Genomic DNA, 24,163 nt, shown 5'->3' with positions numbered 1-24,163 from the left:
TTTAGTTTTGTCTGAATTCATTTAAAGAGCCAGTCTTGAAACTCTGAGATTTTCCTCGGCTTGATCTGCTCTGCTGTTAGTGGTTCTGATTGTATTATGAACTTCTTCTAGTGAATTCTTCAATTCTAGAAGTTAAGTTTGATTCTTTTATAAAATGGTTACTTTATCTTGGATCATTTTATTGGATTTGCTGGATTGCATTTCAGCTTTCTCCAAGATCTCAGTGAGTTTTCTTGCCATCAAGATTCTGAATTCTGTGTCTGGCATTTTAGTCATTTCAATCTGGTTAAGAAGCTTTTGTGGGTTGGAGTGGCTATTATATTCTTTTTGAGGTAAGGAGAAACTCTGGCTTTTTGAATTGCCAGAATTTTTGTTCTGATTCTTTCTCATCTGAGAGGGCTGGTATTTCTCTGTTTGTAATGTAAGATGAGTATAGTCAGTTGGCTTCATTTCTGGGTGCTTTCAGAGGGCCAAGACTCTTTACAGGATCTTTATTTGTGTCTAGATTTTTGCCTTAGGTTTCACAGGCTCTATATACTGGCACAATATTTTCAGTGTTGTAATTTGGGCTACAATCCAGTAGATGATGCTTGAGAGTGATGGCCAATAGATAGTTGTTACTCAGCCACCAGCCTCTTTTGTGTTTCAGTGCATTCTCAGTAGTGCTGTGATAGTGGGTAAGAAAGATGATCCCTTTATCAGGTCCATTCCTGTGCCTTGGAGAAGCCCCCTCTGATCAGTGGTACCCATGTTTCCTTAGCCAGGTGTTCTGAGCCATGGGGCTGCCTCAAGCAGAGTCCCTGGCTGGCAAACAGGCTACACCCTTCTTGGACTGGCCCTGTGGAAGGAGGTATGCCCTGCTTCCCTGCCAGCCCACAAACCAAGGCATATCACCCCAGTGTTCTAAGAGTGGGAGCTCCTCCCCTGCTTGGGCAGAGGAGTTGGGTGGAATCACCAGGTCCACCATCCGGGTGTTTACCAAGGTAACACAGTTGTGCCCACTGGCAAAGTTTAAGCCGGGTCTGAGCCGCTTGCACTGAAAGCCCAAGCCAGTTTTGCCTGGCAAGGAGCAACAGAGATGGTGGAGTCATCTGGTCTGTCATCTGGGTGCCTTCCAGGGTAACACAGAGCTATACCCACCAGCAGAGTTCAAGCAGTGTCAGGGCTGTGGCACTGGAAACCCAAGCCAGTAAGTCCCACCATACTAGAAGCAGCAGGTGATGGGAGGAGGTCTTAACATGTGAGTGATGGAGTAAATGTTTGCTAAGAGGCAAAGCAAAAAACACCAAGCCATCCACGGCAAAAAACTGCTAAAATAAGCAATGTACTGATCATGCACATTTAAACCAGCTCCCAAAACACAGAATATTTAACCTTGTCCCCATTGCTAACTCACAGAGTGCTATTTAGCTTATTTCTATCTTAGTAGTCAACAGGCATTATCTGCCTGTTTAGTCTATCTTTATTCCATAAAAAAACACTAAGCACCTGCTTATTAAAAATAATCACTTGTTCACAAAGAATAAATACGTGGATCAGAGTCTGCTTTGGGCTGTCAGCTGGAAAATGCTGCCAAATCCCTAACGGTCCCACTCTAATCCCACTTTGCACTCTATCTTTGTTTCTGTGTCTTAATTCCTTCAGCACCGCCTGGGTTGGGTTCTCTACAACCAAGCTAGTCTCTGCAGCAGGGGTGGGTGGAGTCAGCCGATTCACCTTTCACCAGGGAACTTAGAGCTGAGCCTACCCACAGTGTTCAGACAGGGGCAAGGCCACTGTGCTGGAAGTAGGAGCCAAGCTTTGTCTGGCAAGGAGGAATGAAGCAGTTTGAGTGTTCCCGAGCACTGTGACTGTGACTGTAACCACTGTTGGTGGTATGGTAGCTGGTGCCAAGATACTTAAGGATCCAAGGTCTGTTGGGACTCCCTGTGGTCTTGAGTGACCTCTACAAAAGTTCCCTGGGTGGTTCTCTATATCAGTCCAGAGGCCCATAGTGGTAAAGAGAGTTCTCCCATTCCCAAGATTGCACAGGTCCCTGTGGGAAGTGTGATCACTTGGTGGTTCTTACTTTCTCATTATTTCCCCCTATTAGGGAGCATCTCATGGCTCTGCACCAGTCCAGGGTGAGTGGCTCCCCAGCTTCAGTCTTCTCTGTTCTTCCTGTGTCCCCTTGCTCTCTTATTGAATCCCAACATGGTTTCTTAAACAAGCTACTTGAAGAGTTACTATTTACTCACTACTTTGTTTCTTCTCTGTGAGAGTAACATATACTAGCCACTTCTAGTCAGCCCTAGAACCCTGTAGCCCTATATTTTTTCCTTATAGCACTTATCCCCAGTACGATTCACTTACTAGGTTTCTTTTACCCTTGTCAAATATAAGTTCCATGAGAGCAGAGGCATTGTCTCTTATTCACTGCTCTACCCCCAGTACCTAGAATGGTGTCTGGTACAACAGATGCTTGACAATGATTGTTGAATGAGAGAACTAAAGGAAGATTGGTGAAGACTGGGGGCCTAATCAAACTGATTTCCATTATGCCCAGAACATGCCTTGTGTTTTCTTGGAGTATCTAACCCTCATCCCCTTGCCCTTGAGTCTGTTCATCCTTTGTGACTCCTATTAAGTCTTACTTCCCCTATAAATATTAAATGACCTTCATCTATTTCTAAACTCTTGTGGTCCTATGATGTCCTACCTTGGTCTCATCAAGCTTTTCTTTATTGTTCTTTAAATCTTTCTAAATTTATTACATAGGCTTTTATTATCTCCCTAAATAGATCTCTGTTGGCTTAATGCAAGTCAAACAGTATTTATTGAGCTATATTGTTCAAGCATGTGTTAGGTGCTGAACATCCAAAACTTCTATGAGTTCTTAGCTGTAAAATAAGAGGAAGTTAGAGTAGACATTCTTTTCTCAAAGTGCATTTTAAGGAAAATTTCACAGCATGACAACTGTTGATTCCTGAAAAAAAAAATTAGTCTATTATTTTTTTAACTTTCATTCTAGGGTCAGGGGTACATGTGCAGGTTTGTTATTAGGCAAATTCATGTCATTTGGGTTTGTTATACAGATTATTTCATCACCCAGGTACTAAGCCTAGTACTCAATGGTTATTTTTTCTGATCATCTGCCTCCTCCCATCCTGCACCCTCAAGTATATCCCAGTGTCTGTTCCCCTCTTCGTGTCTATATGTTCTCATCATTTAGCTCGCACTTATAAGTGAGAACATGCAGTATTTTGTTTGCTAAGGATGATGGCCTGCAGCTCCATCCATGTTCCTGTAAAGGACATAATGTCATTCTTTTTTATGGCTGCATAGTATTATTAAATATATGTGTGAAGCCCTGAATAAATTCATCTACGTTCACTGTGGTCTTCTCAGTCTAATGTGTACTGTCAATTTCCAGGGGAGGGACACACTTTGGGATAATTGTTCCATGTACATGCTTTGGAAAAATGCTACAACAAATGGTCAATAAGATTCTCTCCATTTTGGCCAGGTGCAGTGGCTCACACCTGTAATCCCAGCATTTTTGGAGGCTGAGGCAGGCAGATCACGAGGTCGGGAGATTGAGACCACCCTGGCCAACATGGTGAAACCCCAACTCTACTAAAATACAAAAAATTAGCCAGGGCATGGTGGCATGCACCTGTAGTCCCAGGTACTCGGGAGGCTGAGGCAGGAGAATCACTTGAAACCAGGAGGCTGAGGTTGCAGTTAGCTGAGATTGTGCCACTGCACTCCAGCCAGGCAACAGAGCAATGACTCAGTCAAAAGAGAGAGAGAGAGATTCCTTCCATTTTGAAAAGGCCAAAGTCCTAACTGACTTGCCCAAGGCCACACAGCTGCATAGAATTAAGACTGAAACTGAGTTCTCTTGGACATTCATTGCACAAGGTCATTTATTTCATCTTTGTTTTTAATAGCAACAGATTAAAAACAACTTAATGTTTAGTAATAGGGAATGGGCTAGATAAGAATTATGGTATAGGCATGTAATAGAATACTAATCAAATTAAAAAGGGAAAGAGGAAGCTCTTTGTAGACTGATATGAAACAATCCAAGATGTATTGTTTAGGTGAGAAAAGGGAAGTTAGGAACAATGTGCATAGAATGTTACCTTTTGTATAAAAATATGTTTGGGGGAAATATATACTCTGCTTATATGTGCTCAAAGTCACTTACATAAAATAAACTGATAACATTTGTTGCCTCCAAGGAGGGAAAAAAGGTCACCAGGATGCAGAGATGGGAGGAGACTTTTTACCACATACTTTTTGTTCCTTTTGATTTCTGAGCCTTGTACCTATATTAGCTACTCAGGAACTAAAATTAAATAAACTAAAAGCAATCCTAAGTGAGTCTGATGCAACAGGGATTTGGAAACCAATAAACTATATTTTATTCTCCAAGACCAGAATCCTTTTGAGACTTCATTAGTCCAAGTGTTATCATGCTGCTTCCAGTGACTTTCCTTATTTATCCTTTGAAGGAGATAATTAGTTCCTACTCCCTTCACCAGCCTCTCAGACTTTTCAGCCTGCATTGGGTTTGTGATTCCCAGGGGAGCACTAGTGCAGGTTATTCTATGCCAAACAGGCTCATACACCCTGGGAGGAAGGCTTTATCCAGGGAAGGAGGAGTTAAAGAATGGCTAGCAGTCCAGATTCAAGGTGGGTGTCCTAAAATGAGCCCTGGCCTCTGGTGCCAATTCAGCCTACTGCCTCCTTACATTTTAAATTTCTCCTCTTGAAAATTGGGATAATAGAGCCTGACTAGGAAGGTTTTGAGGTTCAGTGAGAGTGTAGATGAAAAGGTATTTGGCAAACACATTGGGTTCCACATAGATGAAAGACAGGGATTCATTGTGGAGAGAAAATTGCTCAAGAGGCACCTAATGCCATGATCATAAGGTAGCACCATTGCAAGGCCTCTGGTTCTACCCCCATCCCTCATAAAGGAAACAGAAGGTGCCTATATCATCTTTAAATTCTGAAACTTCATCCTGAGTGTATAAGGACCGTTATGGGAAAGCCAAAGTGCAGAGACGCAGCTGATGTCATGAATTGCCCCCCCTGTTCAAATGGGCTCCCTTGCCAGACCTTTGCCAAGATTTTTCTTGTGGCCAAGAGAGGCTATGGTGTGCCAGGGGTACGTCTTAAAATCTGTGTTTAATAGTGGGTAATTTTAAAAGTAGAACTTAGAATTATTTTCAGTCATGGGAAGGAGCCCAATAATAAGTTGTATGACCTTGGCCCACAGTTTCACCTCTCTGGGTCTCAGTTTCTGTGTCTATAAATGAGAAGACCTTTAGGATCATGTAGTCCCTTCCGGTTCTAAAGTAACAAAACCACCCAACACAACTGGAAAAAGAAAAAAGAAATCTCAGGCATTTGGACAATTCTGCACTCACAGTGTCAACAAATTTAGAAAATAAATTTGCAATGAGAGGATTGTGCTGAGAACCCCTCAGGGATCAGCTCCCTCCTACTGCTTAACACATGACCATTTTTTTTCACCTCACGTGTACTTCTGTTTGACCTGCTCCACCAGCAGTACTTTCTGTCTTCATTCAGGCAACAAAGAAAGAACCAGGCTGGTAACCAGGAATGAAATTAGTAGCAGGCAGAACAGCTTAGTTTTAATGATGCTGCAACCAAAGTTTAATTGAAAAAAATAGTTTAACTTTTCCCATTCTTAGCATATTAATGCCTCACAAGTACTCAGTGAAGTTAGCCATACCAGGTCTCCTAGGGAGAAAAATGCTAATACTCTTGGCATCTATTATCAGCTTGCCTTTCCTCTTCTCTGAATGGACCCATTGTCCTGTGTAATTTAAATTTCACTCTAACCTAGATTGTCTTTGTTTGTTTTCTTTATCTCTCTAATTTTTCATGTGGAAATTTGTTCAAAGGAGACTCTTTACTGACTCTTCTGAGGTGAGAGAGTGATTTCCATCCATAGGACCTTCCTACTGTTACTGTATAACTCAGTGATTTCACTCCTAGGTGTGTATGCTCCAAATAATTAAAAAACAGGCATTCAAACAAATATATGTACATGAATGTTCATATAGCACTACTCACAATAGCTAAAAGGTAGAATCAGCCCAAATGTCTGTCAATGAATGAATACATAAAATATGGTATATCAATAACATGGAATGCTATTCTGCCATAAAAAGAAATACTGATACCTGGTACAATGTGAACAAACTTCAAAAACATTAAGTGACAGAAGCCAGTTATAAAGGACAACATATTGTAGGATTCCATTTATCGTTGACTCTTGAACAACATAGTTTGAACTGTTCAGGTTCACGTACACATGGATTTTTTTCAATCAAATGTGGATGGAAAATCAGTATTCCTGGGATGCAGAACCTGAGTATACAGAGGCCTGACATTTTTGTTTACACAGGGTCAGCAGGGCTGACTGCAAGACTTGACTATGTGTAGATTTTGGTAATGTGGGGTCCTGTAACCAATCCCCGACATATACTGAGGGATGAATACATATGAAATATCAAGAATAGATAAATCCGCAGAGGCAGAAAAAATGATTAGTAGCTTCCAGGTTCTATAGGGAGGTGGGGAATGGTGAGTGATTGCTTAATGGATATGGGGTTTCCTTTTAGGGTCATGAAAATATTTTGGAACTAGATAATGATGATGGTTGTACAACTTTATGAATGTACTAAATGCCACTAAATTGTACTTTAAAATGGTTAATTTTATGTATGTGGGTTTTATCTCAATTAAAAAAAACATTTAAGAAGTACCTCAGCCAATATCAATCAAGATATATACAAAAGAAACCACAGCTATGTAAATCATAGTCAAATTGATGAAGACCAAATTTGGCTGTCTAAATATGTCATTTCGTTATCTTCTAGCTTCAATAATTTGTGTTGATAAATCAAATGTAAATAATATGGTGAGCTCTACGTCCTACTTAAGAAATCTTTGCCTACCCCAAGTCCATAAGAATATTTTGTTTTCTTCTTAAGCTTCAGTGTTTTACATTTTGCACAATACTTTTATGTATGATGTAAGGTATGTATGGATGAGGCAAAAATCCTAAAAAACAGCAAAAGAAAATAGACATTACTTTCAAAAGAGTCAAATGATGAGAATCCCGTTAGTGGACTTCTGGTTTCAGCTCGAACATGTAAAGAACTTGGAAGTAGTTATTTCCCATTCCTACAAGAAAAAGTTCAAGCTGAAATTTCATACAAGAAAAAGCTGAGCAAACTGACAATCAATGACTTTTCTTGAATGCATCAGAGAATCGATGCTGCAGAGCAAACACCACCCTGAAATCTGGAAAGACAGGTAAATCCACAGTTACCACCAAAATTTACTTAATAAGAGCAGAAACTGCTGAAGCTATAAGCTGGTATCAATCATTCTAATTCCAATGAATTGCTGGAGACTTGAGGTGAACTGATTTGAGTTCAAAAACCTGGGATCTGCAGTCTTTGGTTCTACACTTTTGTGAGATCCAAAAAAGATTTCCTAGTAACTCTGGCAGGGAGAGGATAAGAGTAATTATTGTGAAATATGACCATAGCATTTTCCATAAAAGAAGCCAACTCTCCTTATCCCAGATGGGAAAGGGCATTCCCCCTACTCTAGCATCCTCCAGCCTTTCTGTCTTACATAAGAGTGGGAAAGCTATACTACTGGGAAAAAAAGGTGAAGATCATAACCCAGAGACACAGGTCCACTAAAAGACTGAGATTTAACCAGAAAGTTATGGAACACTTTGCTTCTCCTACAACTTACTGTCACACCAGCAGCATAGTAACAGTGAATACAACTGATAGAGTTTACCAGACACAAATTCTCTCTGAGGAGGAGTCATTAGGAAAGCCTAAAGTCAAGAAAAGAGGCAAAAACAAGGATACTAGAGGAATTTGAAGACTCTAGCATCTACAGATACAGCAAACACAGTCCAACTCTGCCCAAAGACTCACACCAAAAGTCTTTTTCCTTGGTTCCTATTACCTAATTCAGCATGTCAGTTTTCAATAACAAAAAATTACAAAGTATGCCATAAGCAGGAAAAAACACAGACTGAACAAACAAAGCATCAGAACAAGTCTTATATATGACACAGTTGTTAGAATTATTAGATGGATAATTTAACTATGATTAATACATTAAGCACTCTAATGAAAGAAGTAGACAACATGCAAAAATAGTTAATATAAGCAGAGATATAGAAACTCTACAAAGGAATCAAAAGGAAATGATAGAAATAAAAAAACACTGTCACAAAAATGAAGAATGCCTTTAGTAGGCTCATTAGTAGACTGGATACAGCTGATGAAAGAATTGGAGAGCTTGAGGATAAGTGAATAGAAATTGCTCAAACTGAAATGCAAAAAGGCAAAGGAATGGAAACAACAGAACATCCAAGAAATGTAGGACAATTTCAAAATGTGTAGCATACACATAATCAGAATACCAGAAAGAGAAGACAGAAACAGAGCAGAAGAATAATATAATAGCTTGAAGTAATTCAAGTATTGAGGTCATAATAGCAGAGAACTTTCTGGAATTAATGACAGGTATAAGACCACAGATTCAGGAAGCTCAGAGAACTCCAACAAGGACAAATTTCAGGAAAACTACAGCCAGGCATATCATATTCAAACTGCATAGAACCAAAGAAAAAAGAGAAAATCTTGAAAAGCAATAGGAAAACAACACCTGACCTAAAGAGGAACAAGGCAATGAAGTGCATTGATATGAAACAATATGAACAGGATCTTAAGTATCATAAGAAACAACGCAATCATGAAAGCAGTGGAATGAAATCATTAAAATGTTGAAAGAAAAAACTCACCAACCTATAGCTCTGTATCCAGCAAAATTATCCATCAAAAGTGAAGGAGAAATAAAGACTTGCTAAGACAAACAAAAACTGAGGGAATTTAGCACCAGCAGACTTGCCCTGCATGAGAGATTGATAGAAGCTTTTCAGTTAGAAGGACTGTGATATATATCAGAAATGCAAGTCTACATAAAGAAAGGAAGAGTGTCAGGGAAGGAATAAATGAAGGTAAAATAAAAATGTTATTTTCCTTCTTTTAATTTATCTAAAAGATAAGTGTTCAAAGTAATAATAGCCACAATGTACTGACTTATTATAGCCTATCTGGAAGGGAAATGAATGATAGAAATGAAGGTAGAGGTAAATTGAGGATACTCTATTATTACCTGTACTGCATATGAAGCAGTATAGGGTTATTTGAAGATACACTCAGATTCATTAAAAATGTATATTGGAAACTCTAGGGCAACCACATAACACTTTTTAGAAAGAAATGTAATAGCATGCTAAGAGAGGAGATAAAATGTAATTATATAAAATGTGTAATTAAAACCAGAGAAAACAGAAAAAGAAGAGATTTAAAAAAATAACAGATACAAGGAATAGAAAACACTTAGAACATAATAGATATTAATCCCAACTATAGCAATCATTATTCTAAACATGAATAGCCTAAATATAGCAATAAAAGACAAAGATTGTCAGGGAGGATATAAAAACAAACTTAACTATGTGTTACAGTAAACCCAGTTTAAACATAAAGACTCAAATAGGTTAAAAATAAAGAGACAGAGAAGTACACCGTGCACACACAAATCGAAGGACTACTGAAGCAGCTACGTTTCAGACAAAGCAGGCTTCAGAACAAGGACAGTTATCAGGGATAAAGAGCACCATCACATAGTAATATATAGACCAATTCTCCAAAAATTATCCTAAACATGTATGCACCTAATAACAGAGTGTCAAAATATGTGAGGCAAAAACTGATAGAGTACTATTAGTTAACAGCCATCCTTAACCTAGGCTTAAAAACCATTTTGGTAGATGAATGAAGATGAAGCGGTTAAGTGACTTGCTTAAGGTGACAAGACTAATACTGGAAAACCCAAGTCTCCTAGCTCCTTGTCCAGATTGCTATCTAGTAAGTAAAAATTTTGTTTGAATAATTATTATCCTAGTTAATGCAGATTCAGACAGGACTAAGAACCATTGGTTAAGGAGCGTGTCCAGGTCACATTTTAGCCAAGATATTATTCAATTAAGCCTAGGTTTTGAGTAGAGAAGGCTGAACAGATGAAAGTCTCCAAAGACCAGTCATATAGACCTTGTAGTTTTGCCAAGAAGGGTTGCATTGCTTGGGAAATGGAAGTGGAGGTTGAGACTTGGTTTGCCACTCAAGTGACAGAACTCAGGAGATTTGGAGTAGTTGCTAGATAAGGGGAGACTGAGAATGGGCAAGGGCTAAAAACTGCTCTGTTATGGTTCACTGACGGTGGTAGGATTGGACAGGTGGTGGTATAGAGCTAGTGAACCATGGGAAGTCACTTTTGGACTTGGTGACTGAAAAAAAGCAAATGGCCGAAATGATGTGTGTGGGACTGGTTGTTGAATGATGAGGCTTGGAAGGATACACAGATGTAAAGAACAGAGGCAAGGAGGATGAGTTGGGGTTTGGAGGAACCAAAAGATCCTCAATGCACTATGTTGGTGTGTCCTCATCTGGCTCCTACCTTCCTATTCCCTTTTATTTCTTTCCTTCTATTTATACACTTGCTTCTACTTTAATTGTCTAAAATATGTGATGAGAATATATTAAATGAAAATTTACCTCTTTTATCTTAATTTAGAAAGTGAACTATCATTCTTTCAAGAAGCAATTGCTTTTTATTTCTGCCTTTAATTAACTTTTAAAAATGGAACTATTTCTTTAAAGGAGATCTACCTTCTACTTAACATAACTTCAAAACAATAGCAGTCAGTTTGCTTTCTCTTTTATGTTCAGAATCTTTCCTCAATCACAGAGAAGACAATATGCTGATATTTCTCTAATTTTCAGACTCTTTTTGGTTAGCTAACTAAAGTGAATTTGTAGGATATTGGAGGCAAAAAATTGAATATTTTAGGGTACCATTTCTTTAAATTCCTTGAAATTTTTTTAAAAGGAAGAACAGTAAGGAAGCATTCTGCTATGGAGGGACATGTGAAGCTTTACCTTAGAATTATGACATTAGAATTCCTTTAGCTGAATAAATTTAACTGCATCATCTGTCAGTTTCCAATAGTATATATTCTAAGCTCTAGTCCAAGGAATTTAAATTTTATTTCCTGGTGCTGATGTGATTTGCCTTATACAGAACTGACTGTCTCTCCCTCTCAATCCCTTTCTGTTTTTCTTAACACCTATCTACACACAGGCTTGTATGCATATACATATATCTTCATGGTAAATTATCCCTTTAAAGGCTTTATATGGTGAGAACTAGCTTTTCTTTTTAAGCAGAGAAGTGGCAATTGTTATGAAAAGAATCATAATGAGGTAAGATTTTCTTTCATAGCAATATTCTCCATAGTGAGTATCCTTTAAGAAGATATAGCTCTATGACATTGAATTTGCTGGTTGTAAAAGTTAGGTGCAGGAACTAAAATATACAGGGTGTTGGTGAGTGTAGGTAGAAAAGCAGTTTGATGTGTGTGTATATTTGTTAACACTGGGCTGTCTGGACGTTAGAAACATCATGCAGGCTAGAATTGAACCTCTAGCTTTTGTGATGCATGCAAGTTAGGACACATGATTTCATGTCCTCAGTGAGACACAAAATAATGAGAATGCTTCAGTAAATCTACCGCAAACTATTGGCTGTCCCTAAGGTATCTAGAAGCCTAATGGAGAATATTCTATGTAGTCAAAAGGCTGCCACCTACTGATATGTGACCTTTATAAACTGGTCTCCCTTCCAACATTCTAGATTCCACGTCCTTTTTGATCATTATTAATCACTTTGGTCACTGTGTTTTTACACCAGGCTCAGTGTGTCTAGATTAAAACAATAATAAGAATAACATCTCCCTTCATCAACTGTTCTTGTATGGGATTAGAATAAAAGTTATTATTCAGCCAGTCACTGATAGACAGTCAATTCAAACTAGAATTGTAAGTGAGTTCTCCAGGCTAATCTTTTTAATTTTCATACAAGGACAATTTCCTCTCAAAGGAAAACCTCTTTTATTATGAATCGTTAGCCGAACAGATTGATTAGTGTAAAGGTGTTTTGTTGTAATGAATATCCAGGTATTAGTTAATGTAACACACATTGTTTTAACAATTAAATCCCCACATTTCAGTGGCCTGGCAATAGAAGTTTGTTTCTCACTAATGTGACAGTACAATGCTGATGTACCTCAGGGATGGCCTTACATGTGGCCATTCCAGTACCCAGGTATTTGCCATCTTGTGGCTTCTCCTCAGAGACTTTTCCATTCAGCCGGCAATGGGGACAGACACTACAAAGAAGACATGGCTTCTTAAATTCTGCTCAAAAGTGAAAAACACCAAGTAATGCCACCTGAAGTGACATTACTTCTGCTCCCGTTGCTTCGGCAGTCCCCTGCCTCCACCGCTTAAGAGGGGCAAAGCAATGTAGGTTCTGGCCGGGCGGCTGCTTCTTGGTAACAGCTCAGCACTGTGGAAGGAAAGCTCACATTTTTGGTGGTCAGTAAACGGTCCTTACCCTGGTCCAAGGAGCAAGCACAGGTGAATGGAATCTGAAGTTCACCTCATGTGCCCTAACCTCTCTCAAGAATCACAGCCTGACTTGGTTGCTGTTCAATTCTGTCATAGCTGAAACAGGAAGTACTATTTAATTTGGTTTTAACCCAGCATTTCCCAATCTTATTTGACCATGGAGCCCTCTTTTCTGTATATAACAATTACTAAAACCCTTTGAAAAACTTTTTGGCAGAGAAAAGAATAAAGTTTTACCACGTCCATGCTTTTACTTATCTACCCCGGTTTTCTTTGCTTTTGTTATTGTTTTGGGTTGGTTTAGTTGTCATTGTTTTGTTTTCTTGAGAAATTTGCATTTCGTTCAATACTGTTTAAATCTGGTTGAAGTAGGCAAGATTAAAGGCAGTCGAAAATCAATTTGACTTGATTACAGGACAAATGAAGTAAGCATGGTGCTCTATTGTTGGGACACTTTGCAGCTCAAAGCACAGAGGGAAAACTTTGTTGTCTGTTGCTTAGCGCCTACATGATCTCTGGTTTCCTACTTACTAATATCGTGTGAGCTGTAGTTCTGTGGTTTTTATTTTATTTTGTTTTATTTTTAGAGACAGAGTCTTGCTCTGTTGCTGTCCAAGCTGAAGTGCAGTGGCATGATCATAGCTTGCTGTAACCTAGAACTCCTGGGCTCAAGCAATCCTCCTGTCTCAGCTTCCCGAGCTAAGACTATGGGCGTGCACCACCAGGCCCAGCTGAATTAAAAAAAAAAAATTATAGAGTTTGGCAGTGGCAAAGCAGGTGGGGCATCGTGTCTTACTGTGTTACCCAGGCTGATCTCACACCCCTGTCTCGAGCAATTTTCCTGCCTTGGCCTCTCAAAATGCTGGGAATTACAGGTGTGAGCCACAATCTCAGCCTGTGAGCTATGGTTTGTAATCTGCAAAATAGAGAGTGTTCATGAAGATTAAACGACACTGTATATAAAATAGCTAGCAAAAAAGAAGGAACTTAATACACATAAGACTCCTCCCTTCCTCTTTCTCCTTTCTGTTTTCTCCTAGTTAGTAATACACTAACTTAATCATAGTTGAGTTGTGCTATTCTGCCATAAACAATGACAATGACATGAAAGGATGTGGTAACAGTATAAGCAACCCCCAATTTACAAACACTGAATTTTTAAAAATACTGCACATAGATGGTTGGGTTCCAGCAACTTAGATCCTATCATTCCTGTTATCGATGCCTCACAATTAGATTTACCATGAAGCCAGTGAATTAAGCTTCAGACCCCTCTCTTGCATTGATTCCTATGAGTGCTGAGAGTTGTAGGAGGTTCTAGGTGGTAAGGGTATGAGAGAAGGTTGCTATCAGAAAGCATTATGTACACATTTCTGGTAAATTGCCTGAAGAGCTATCAGAAAAAGAGGAAGTTGATTCTCTAAGTTTATAGGAGTTTTTTGTGATTTATTTTGTCATTAGATATAAATATTTACTTTTGTACCTAATTATGTGTTTCGTAGTTTAAAAAATGCTCTTTAATTTTTTTTTTTTTTAGAGAGAGAGAGTCTCGCTCCATCACCCAGGCTGGAGTACAGTGGTGCCATAATAGCTCACTATAACCTCAAATTTCTTGGCTCAAGTGATCCTCCTGTGCCACCATGCCCAGCTAATTTTTTTATTTTTTGTAGAGATGAAAGTCTCTCTATGTTGCCCAGGCTGGTCTCAAATTCCTGGCTTCTGGAAATCCTTCCACTTTGGTCTCCCAAAGTGCTGAGACCACAGGCATGAACCACGGTGCCCAACCTTGTTTTGTACTTTTGATTTCCTCTTCTTAAAGAGTGCCCCACAACTTGTGTAAGTTTCAGACCAAAAGCACATGGATCCATTTCTGCCCACAATTCTGGTGCCATCACCTGTACTACTCTGAAAATTTTCAGAGATCCCTCCCCAGAGCCCACTCCAATGTCTGAAACTGCGTATGATTTCCCTACCCCTTTCCTTTCCCAGCTTCTTGTACACCTCTCCTTAACACCTCTGGGATCAAGATGATTTGAGCCTCTGCCCACACTCAGTGCCTCTCCACATACAACCCTGGATATATGGGAAAAGAGTCTGGGTTTGAGGCTCAGGACCCAAAGTGTGCAGAGTTAGGGTAGCAAGAAGATGAAGAAAATGGAGCCCTTGGCATAGCACTTGAGTCTTGGAGCCACCGGTGTGGCTCATTGTGGATTAAATCATACAGGCACACATTCTTTCATTAAAGACATTATTTGCCTTTAGTATTTTTCACAACTCTGACCTTTACCTGTATCATTTTTCTATAACATTTTTCCAGAGTACAAATTCTTCATACTGAACTATATCCCTTTAGTAGGTTAGATGATTCCTGTATGGAATTATTTGAACTGGTTTAAGAAAGCCAAAGAAACATCTGTATTCTGTAGAACCTTTCTTTGCAAGCTTTCCTGCCCAAAGCAGTTCTGAAACACAAGATAGGAAGGTTGACCCATTGCAAAGAAGCTGAAAACTAGTGTAGCCTCAGAAGAAAAGCCTGAAGGCAAGTGCTCAACAGGAGCCCGTGCTGAGGGCGTTTGGAAGAGGGGCAAGTGCAATTTATAAAACCTTATGGAGACTCAGATCAATCAGCCTTTCTCCAGTGTTTGCTTCGAGGTGTCAGAATAGGTTTTATAGGTCAACAGGGTTTTTCTAATGATTATCCAAGCTTCTCTCCCTTCAGTGGGAAAGGCCCTGATTTTCTGGAATTAACTGCCCAGTCAGCAGGCTGGGTGTTAGAATTCTGAGCAGACTGCCCCTCCTCCTTGAAACCAGCAGGCAGCAAAATAGGTCCGGAAATTCCTGAGCATTGGAAAGCCTGCACTAATGCAATTACCTCAAATAAAAGAAGGAGTCAGATAATAAAGGGCAAAGGTTTTTCCTTTTAAAGTAAAGGTCCAGGTAAACAAAACCAGCTGCTCCTGGAGCCAACAAACTCTCCTTATTAAATGTTTTAAGAGCCTAATGGGCGTAAGCAGCTAATTGTAGGACAATCCTGAGGACTGAATCTAGGGGCCTGAGGAACGGAGTTAGTAGGATGGAAATGGGGTTAAACTTGGCTGGCAGAGACAGAAAGGAGGTGAGATCTGCCCCTGGCAGAGGACCTCCACATGGCCAGAATGAAATTAAAATAAGAGTAAGATGCTTTGACTGGGAGTCTCTAATCTTTCTGATAGTATCGCTGTGACATAGCCTTGGATGCCTCATTTGGGGCAATTTTAAGTTTAAATGCTAGTTGAATAGGATCAGGAATACAGATTTATTAAAAAACTAATTATGGGAAATGTTATGTTTATTTACTATGAAAAACTGGAAGAGTATGCAGCAGAATGTTGCAATGATCCTCTAGGCGTTGTGCTTATACTATAGGTGATTTTCCATTTTTCCTATTTCTATTTTGTTTATGTTCATTCTCTATTTTGTCTACAGTGAGCATTTAGTTCTTTTATAATAAAAACAAAGAGCAACACTAAATAAAATAAGATGAAGAGTATTGTACTGGAACTAAAATGTAAAATTAAGGGGGCAGGAGAATTGGTGAATATGTTAATAAGTGGTTCCTTTTACTTTGTATATTCTGCTATCTTTGCCACTTCCTCAGATATATGCTTGATATGACCTGCCAATCTAGAGGCAGGAATGAATTACTGGCATTCAGCGAGACAGACCTTTTGACCACGTATTAAAACAAAAGTTTTAACTTCATTGCTTTTATGATAATTCCCAGAAAGGTTATTTCTGCACAACCTTTCTTGGCTTTGGTTTTTACTGGAATAGCTCAGCCACTTGTGGTATGATCTTAAGTGATGCTGAAATTTCAAGAGAGCTGGGAGGATGATTATGATTTACTTAAAAGTGTCGGTCTAGGTGATTCTAGATCATTCTTCCAGGGTTTTTGTGGAAGTTGTCAGAACACTTATTATTTTTTTCAGAAACAAGATTTCACTCTGTTGCCCAGGCTGGAGTGCAGTGGCACCTTCTTAGTTCACTGCAGCCAGGGTTCAAGTGATCCTCCTGCCTCAACTTCCCAAGTAGCTGGGACTACAGGCACATGCCACCAGACTGAGCTAATTTTTAAATTTTTGGTAGAGACAGGAGTCTTACTATGTTGGTCAGGCTGGCCTGGAACTCCTGGCCTCGAGCAATCCTCCTGCCTCAGCCTCCCAAAGTGCTGGGATTATAGGTGTAAGCCACCACACTGGCCCAGAGTACTTCTGATTGATGAATTTCCTTCTTCCCTCCCTTCTTTCTTTCCTTTTCTCTATCCTTCCTTTTCTCTTTGATTTATTTGGTCTTTAGTTTCCTTTGTAGCCATTACTATGTTAATTAGTTATTGTGGAGACTAGCAGGTAGATAAGAATTTCTTTATCTTCCCAGTGTGAAAGACAGAAAAGCAGAGAGTTGCTCCCAGATCACTGGACAGTCAGTTGGCATCCAGCCCTTTGCTGAGTCTTTATTAGAAATCACCATTATCATCATTTTAGCAATTTATTCTTGCCAAATGGTCACCACAGACTACTCCACCTCCTTCATGCCCAAATATAAACAATATGTTTAGATTGGACCCATCACCATATGCATCTACCATCTGAGACCTGAAGCTCTGTAACTAGGAAGAAGCTTTCAAATAGCCACATATTGTCCATGCTGAATTTTTTCTTAGAAGTTTCACATTTCCAATGGGTAAGTGCAGTAAGTTAGTTGTCCAAGAATATTCAAGAAAAAGGATTAGGTATTGGTAAATTCATGCCCTATGGTTAAATTATCCCCTTTTAAAAGTGACATTGAATTCTGGATGACCAAAGTTTCTATTTCCATAGTACAATATAAATGTGGGTTTAAGGTTGCAAATGAGTTGCAGAAACCTCTCAGTATAATGTGAGGATTCCTTTGACATTCAAATGTGAATTGGACTCAGACTGAAGTTACTAAAAAGATGCTATGATCATCAGGCTAGAGGAGGAAGGGATCCTTAGCTGGGTCAAAGGTAGAGACAATGCCCAGGGCAATATTTTAGAAGCATTGTGAAGGGTCTCTGACATCTCTGTTAATTTCCCTTATCTTCTTGAAGAGCTCATCTGCACCCATGGCTTTGTCCATTACTTAGAAGCTGAAAAAGACCCCCAGGTCAACATTTCTTGTCTCAACCTTTCTCTGTACCTCTTTCTCCTATCTCCAGCTATCTGGTGTCTAGTTCTTTCTTGGTATTCTATATACTTTTGATATATCAAACAATATTTTTCATTCCCCTTAACAAACTGTATTCCAGTCTGACTAAACCACATTTTTTTTTGGCAGCAGTGTTCTCTAAGACAATCTCTCTTGTATGTTCATGGTCATCAATGACTCCCTTCCTCTCTTTTACCCTCTACAGAAGCTTTGTTTGTTCTTCCTTCACAGCTGCTCATTTTCACTTTTTTGTTCCCTCCCTTGTTTAAATCTAGATCATTGCTTGCCAGCTCTATTGAGATAAGATAACTTTATTGGTTTTCATGCCTGTATCTCCTCCAGCTCCAATTCAATTCACAGCTTATGGGAATAGTCCAAGATTGGACTGAGAATGATTGGATCCAGTTTGTAAGGTTAAAATTGGGTACAAGAATAAGCTAAAAAGCTTAAGCCATCTCCCATGTATCACATGGATTTCATCTCCCTTGTATCACATGAAGGAGCAATTGGACTATTTCTGGGTTCAAGAAGATACAGTGTTAGCCATTGAGAGGACAGTAACAGGGATCAGATTCAGCACCATGTCAGAAGAGCTTTTCATCAATTAGAACTGTGATGCAATGAAACAGTCCTAGTAGTGTATAACAGTAGATTCCTGTCCCTGGATATGTTCAAGCAGAGGCAGAAAATCACTTCTTAGGGATATTGTAGCAAGTTTACATACTTTAGGCCAGCTGACCACTAAGGTCTTTCAAACTCCAAATTTTTACAACATATCACAGCTGTCTCCATCCCTGCCTCTGCCTTACACCTGCTGAGAATCCAGAGTATGTTCTTGCTGCTGTATACTTTCCTCACTCCAAGTTCTACAGTGGATAGTAAGCTCTCCTCCAGAGGGATGCTCCCCCTGCCCACACCATCCCATGGTCTTTCACTGTAAATTTCTGCTGCGTTGGGCGGTTAAGTAACCTGAAAAGGGTAGATCTGGTTATTGAATAACTTTTATGTGCCAGGACCCGTGCCCATTGTTTTTCCTTATGCGATCATTAAACCAGTCCTGTGAAAATACTATAGCTTTGGATTATTTTTTATCTTTTATTTATTTTTTTTTTTTTGAGACAGTCTCACTCTGTCACCAGGCTGGAGTGCAGTGGTGCGATCTCAGCTCACTGCAACCTCCGCCGCCTGGGTTCTGGGTTTAAGCAGTTCTCCTGCCTCAGTCTCCCAAGAAACTAGGACTACAGGCATGTGCCACCACACCCAGCTAATTTTTGTATTTTTAGTAGAGATGGGGTTTCACCATGTTGGCCAGGATGGTCTCAATCTCTTGACCTTGTGATCGCCTGCCTCAGCCTCACAAAGTGCTGGGATTACAGGCTTGAGCCACCATGCCTGGCCAGATTTGGATTGTTTTAAAACCCATTTTAAAGAAGGGATTTACCAAAGTTGTTTTCTAACTCCAGGTTCTGGTAGGTACTTAAGAAAAGGAAGGAGGAAAAGAGTGAAGGAACCCTCAACCATGGCCACAAATTGGGTAGGCTAGGGAGCTTCTTCACAGGAAATCCTACATACTGAAAAATTATATCTGGCATTTTTATCTCAATAAATATTAAACTATGTGTATTGCCAACAAAAATTATAAATACTGATGTTTAATGTAGTTACTGGGGAACTGAGAAAAGAGGAAACTATAATATATTAGATGAAAAAATAAAAAAATAATTATAATGCATTGCTTGTCATGTTCCTGGTCACCATATAATATAGCAAGTATTCATGTCCTCAAATATGTGTTAGATTCACATTCCATAAATTATTTTTTAATTTTAGCACAACTCTGTCTCAATATGTCTGGCTTTCATGTAGTATGCCATGTATCTCATCTTTTTTTCAAAAATCAGAGGTACTAATTAAGAAGTACTACTATGAATAGGTTATGAGATAGGATAATGGATGTGGATATGCCCAGCACTGTGTGTTGCACATGGTAAGTGTTCACTTGATTGAGTCTGGCATCTATACTAGGGATGAGGCAAAGGACACGTTATTGTTTTATTTCCTAATGTAAGCAACCATCAAAAATTTTCAAATAATGTACCCGCTGACACAGCAGTTCCACTGTTATAGTATTCTGTATTCACACATTACTTAATCAGTCTCATTGTTTATAACCCCATCTTTGTGAGCTGACAATCAGAAAGAAGTAAAAGTTGTTCAGTGCCTACTGTATGCCATGAACTTTATGTTTGTTGTCTCAATTCTGAGTTAAGCCTAAGGAAAAGATATGCTATCCCTCTTTTAAGAATAAAAAAACTGAGGCCCATAGAGACCAAGTAACTTGACCAAGATCATATAGTTAGTAAATACCAGCTCTGGAATTTGAACTCTGATATTTCTGGCTAAAACCCAAATTTGTTCCAACATTCCAGTAGTTTAAGCACAGGTTCTGTGGAAATGTCTTGAAGTGGTAAGCAAGGCCAAAAGGAAGGCTCAGTGGGTGGATCATTTACCACCCTTACCTCAACAAAAGCACCTGCCTTACCATAAAACAAAAATTTAAAACTTAACCATACCAATACATCACATGTTGGTATAGCAATTTGAAATTAAAAATAATTTTCACACAGTTCTATAATATGTACTGATGAGTGGCTGCCTCTTTAAAATTAAATAATTTATCATTAGCTAAGAGCCAAGGATAACTTGATGGATTGGAAAAGGCACCCAGGAATCATAAGCATTTATAAATTGATTCAATTCATAACCAGACCAAAACAAAAACCAATGAGTACCAACTGGTTACTATTCTAGGAGAGGGCTTTTCCACCTTTATACATTCATTCAGTCGTTTGTTCATTCATTCTGGAGGTAGTAGCAACCGCAGCATATTTTGGTAGTAGGTTGGCTTCAGAGTGTTTGCCCACAGGAGTGAGCTGGAGACTCACCACACTAATTCAGATTTTTGCTTTGGTGTATACTTTCCTATTTAAAGGTATGGAAAAACTTATTAAAATGATTCAGTAGTCTTTCAAAACTCTCACATACCTTAATACTTTAAGGTGGGATTAGCAATGGGCATGGTATGGGTGTTAAATTACTTTCCCAATGGGGAAAAAATAATCATTTCCTTATTACCTAATTTGTATTGTGAAATTTCCATCAATTCCGTCAAGTAAGCAATGGAGTTTCATGTGACAAAAGTTGAAAAAATTACAGTATTAGCCCACAAATAGAGGTGAAAATGGAGAAGATAAAAAGGATATTATTTGTTTGAAAAGTAGCCAGGGTCAAAACCTTTTAGAATATGAAAGCCCAGTGGAACCCTGGTCTGTCAGAGACCTCCGGCTAGAGAAGTGTATTTGTAGTCCCCTGTTTGACATTTTATCTGATTCTTATTTTATTTTTATTCCAGTTGCTACATTGATGGCCGGGTGGTCAAGGTGATGGACTTCCTGAAAACTCGCCTATTAGACACACTCTCTGACCAGATTAGGAAAATTCAGAAGGTGAGTAAAAGTATCTTGGTAAAAAAAGAAGCGAGTCTGGGGGTAAGGCAAGGAGAAAGACACAAGGTTCCAGCTGGATCTCAGCACTGTGGGAACCAGGGTAAAACAATAGGAAAATTGTGCAGACCAAGTGGGCATAGTCACAAGCTCCCCATCAAAATTGTTGCCTGTCATTCATTGTTTTACAAATTAAAAAGGGTCTGTGTGTGCCATATCAAGGTTTAAAGCATCTCTATTTTTTTAATTATTTTTTTTGAGATGGAGTCTTGTTCTGTTGCCCAGATTGGAGTGTAGCGGCATGATCTCAGCTCACTGCAACCTCTGCCTCCTGGCTTCAAGCAATTCACCTGCTTCAGCCTCCCAAGTAGATGAGATTACAGGCACAAGCTGCCATACTCAGCTAACTTTTATTTTTTTATTTTTATTTTTTTGATTTCTTTTTTTTTTTTCTTTTTAATTGCATTTTAGGTTTGGGGGTACATGTGCAGAACATGCAAGACAGTTGCATAGGTACACACACGGCAGTGTGTTTTGCTTCCTTTTTCCCCTTCACCCACATTTGGCATTTCTCCCTAGGCTATCCCTCCCTAGGTCCCCCTCCCGCTGGCACTCCCCTTTTCCCCCCAATAGACTCCAGTGTTTAGTACTCCCCTCCCTGTGTCCATGTGTTCTCATTTTTCATCACCCACCTATGAGTGAGAATATGCGGTATTTCATTTTCTGTTCTTGTGTCAGTTTGCTGAGAATGATGTTCTCCAGATTCATCCGTGTCCCTACAAAAGACACAAAGTCATCATTTCTGATTGCTGCATAATATTCCATGGTGTATATGTGCCACATTTTCCCAACCAGTCTATCATCAATGGGCATTTGGGTTGATTCCAGGTCTTTGCTATTGTAAACAGTGCTGCAATGAACATTCGTGTGCATGTGTCCTTATAGTAGAATGATTTATAGTCCTTTGGATATATACCCAGTAATGGGATTCCTGGGTCAAATGGAATTTCTATTTCTAAGGCCTTGAGGAATCGCCACACTGTCTTCCACAATGGTTGGACTAATTTACACCCCCCCCAACAGTGTAAAAGAGTTCCTTTTTCTCCACATCCTCTCCAGCATCTGTTGTCTCCAGATTTTTTAATGATCACCATTCTAACTAGCACGAGATGGTATCTCAATGTGGTTTTGATTTGCATCTCTCTGATGACCAGTGACGATGAGTATTTTTTCATATGATTGTTGGCCTCATATATGTCTTCTTTTGTAAAGTGTCTGTTCATATCTTTTGCCCAATTTTGAATGGGCTTGTTTGTTTTTTTCCTGTAAATCTGTTTGAGTTCTTTGTAAATTCTGGATATCAGCCCTTTGTCAGATGGGTAAACTGCAAAAATTTTTTCCCATCCTGTTGGTTGTTGATTCACTCTAGTGACTGTTTCTTTTGCCGTGCAGAAGCTGTGGAGTTTCATTAGGTCCCATTTGTCTATTGTAGCTTTTGTTGCCAATGCTTTTGGTGTTTTGGTCATGAAGTCCTTGCCTACTCCTATGTCCTGGATGGTTTTGCCTAGATTTCCTTCTAGGGTTTTTATGGTGCCAGGTCTTATGTTTAAGTCTTTAATCCATCTGGAGTTCATTTTAGTGTAAGGTGTCAGGAAGGGGTCCAGCTTCTGCTTTCTACACATGGCTAGCCAGTTTTCCCAACACCATTTGTTAAACATGGAATCCTTGCCCCATTGCTTGTTTTTGTCAGGTTTATCAAAGATTGTATGGTTGTAGATATGTTGTGTTGCCTCCGATGCCTCTGTTTTGGTCCATTGATCTATGTCTCTGTTTTCGTACCAGTACCATGCTGTTTTGATTACTGTAGCCTTGTAGTATAGTTTGAAATCCGGTAGTGTGATGCCCCCCGCTGTGTTCTTTTTGCCCAGAATTGACTTGGCTATGAGGGCTCTCTTTTGGTTCCATATGAAGTTCATGGTGCTTTTTTCCAGTTCTGTGAAGAAAGCAATGGTAGCTTGATGGGGATAGCGTTGATTCTGTAAATTACTTTGGACAGTATAGCCATTTTCACGATATTAATTCTTCCTAACCATGAACATGGAATGTTTCTCCATCTGTTTGTGTCCCCTCTTATTTCGTTGAGCAGTGGTTTGTAGTCTGCCTTGAAGAGGTCCCTTACGTTCCTTGTGAGTTGTATTCCTAGGTATTTTATTCTTTTTGTAGCAATTGTGAATGGCAGTTCGTTCTTGATTTGGCTTTCTTTAAGTCTGTTATTGGTGTAGAGGAATGCTTGTGATTTTTGCACATTGATTTTTATATCCTGAGACTTTGCTGAAGTTGCTTATCAGTTTCAGGAGTTTTTGGGCTGAGGCGATGTGGTCTTCTAGGTATACTATCATGTCGTCTGCAAATAGAGACAATTTGGCTTCCACCTTTCCTATTTGAATACCCTTTATTTCTTGTTCTTGCCTGATTGCTCTGGCTAGAACTTCCAGTACTATCTTGAATAGGAGTGGTGAAAGAGGGCATCCTTGTCTAGTGCCAGATTTCAAAGGGAATGCTTCCAGTTTTTGCCCATTCAGTATGATATTGGCTGTTGGTTTGTCATAAATAGCTTTTATTACTTTGAGATACGTTCCATCAATACCAAGTTTATTGAGGGTTTTTAGCATAAAGGGCTGTTGAATTTTGTCGAATGCCTTCTCTGCGTCAATTGAGATAATCATGTGGTTTTTGTTTTTGGTTCTGTTTATGTGGTGAATTACATTTATAGACTTGCGAATGTTGAACCAGCCTTGCATCCCTGGGATGAGTCCCACTTGATCATGATGGATAAGTTTTTTGATATGCTGTTGCAATCGG

The 24,163-nt window shown here is 39.2% G+C and overlaps 1 protein-coding gene across 2 annotated transcripts in view; it reads left to right on the top strand.

The window, feature by feature from the left end:
• The window catches only part of HPSE2 (heparanase 2 (inactive)), an 880,681-nt gene that overhangs the window by 656,774 nt on the left and 199,744 nt on the right, over positions 1-24,163 (top strand). For both annotated transcript variants that reach the window (XM_035268743.3, XM_002756506.5), the window contains one exon: positions 21,211-21,304. In XM_035268743.3, coding sequence (XP_035124634.1) covers positions 21,211-21,304 — 94 coding nt within the window. The remainder of the gene's footprint in view (positions 1-21,210; positions 21,305-24,163) is intronic.

This window comes from Callithrix jacchus, chromosome 12 (assembly GCF_049354715.1).
Source record: "Callithrix jacchus isolate 240 chromosome 12, calJac240_pri, whole genome shotgun sequence".
NCBI classification, from domain to species: Eukaryota; Metazoa; Chordata; class Mammalia; order Primates; family Cebidae; genus Callithrix; species Callithrix jacchus.
Note: the sequence above shows the minus strand (reverse complement) of the source record. Positions and strands in the feature narration are given on the sequence as shown.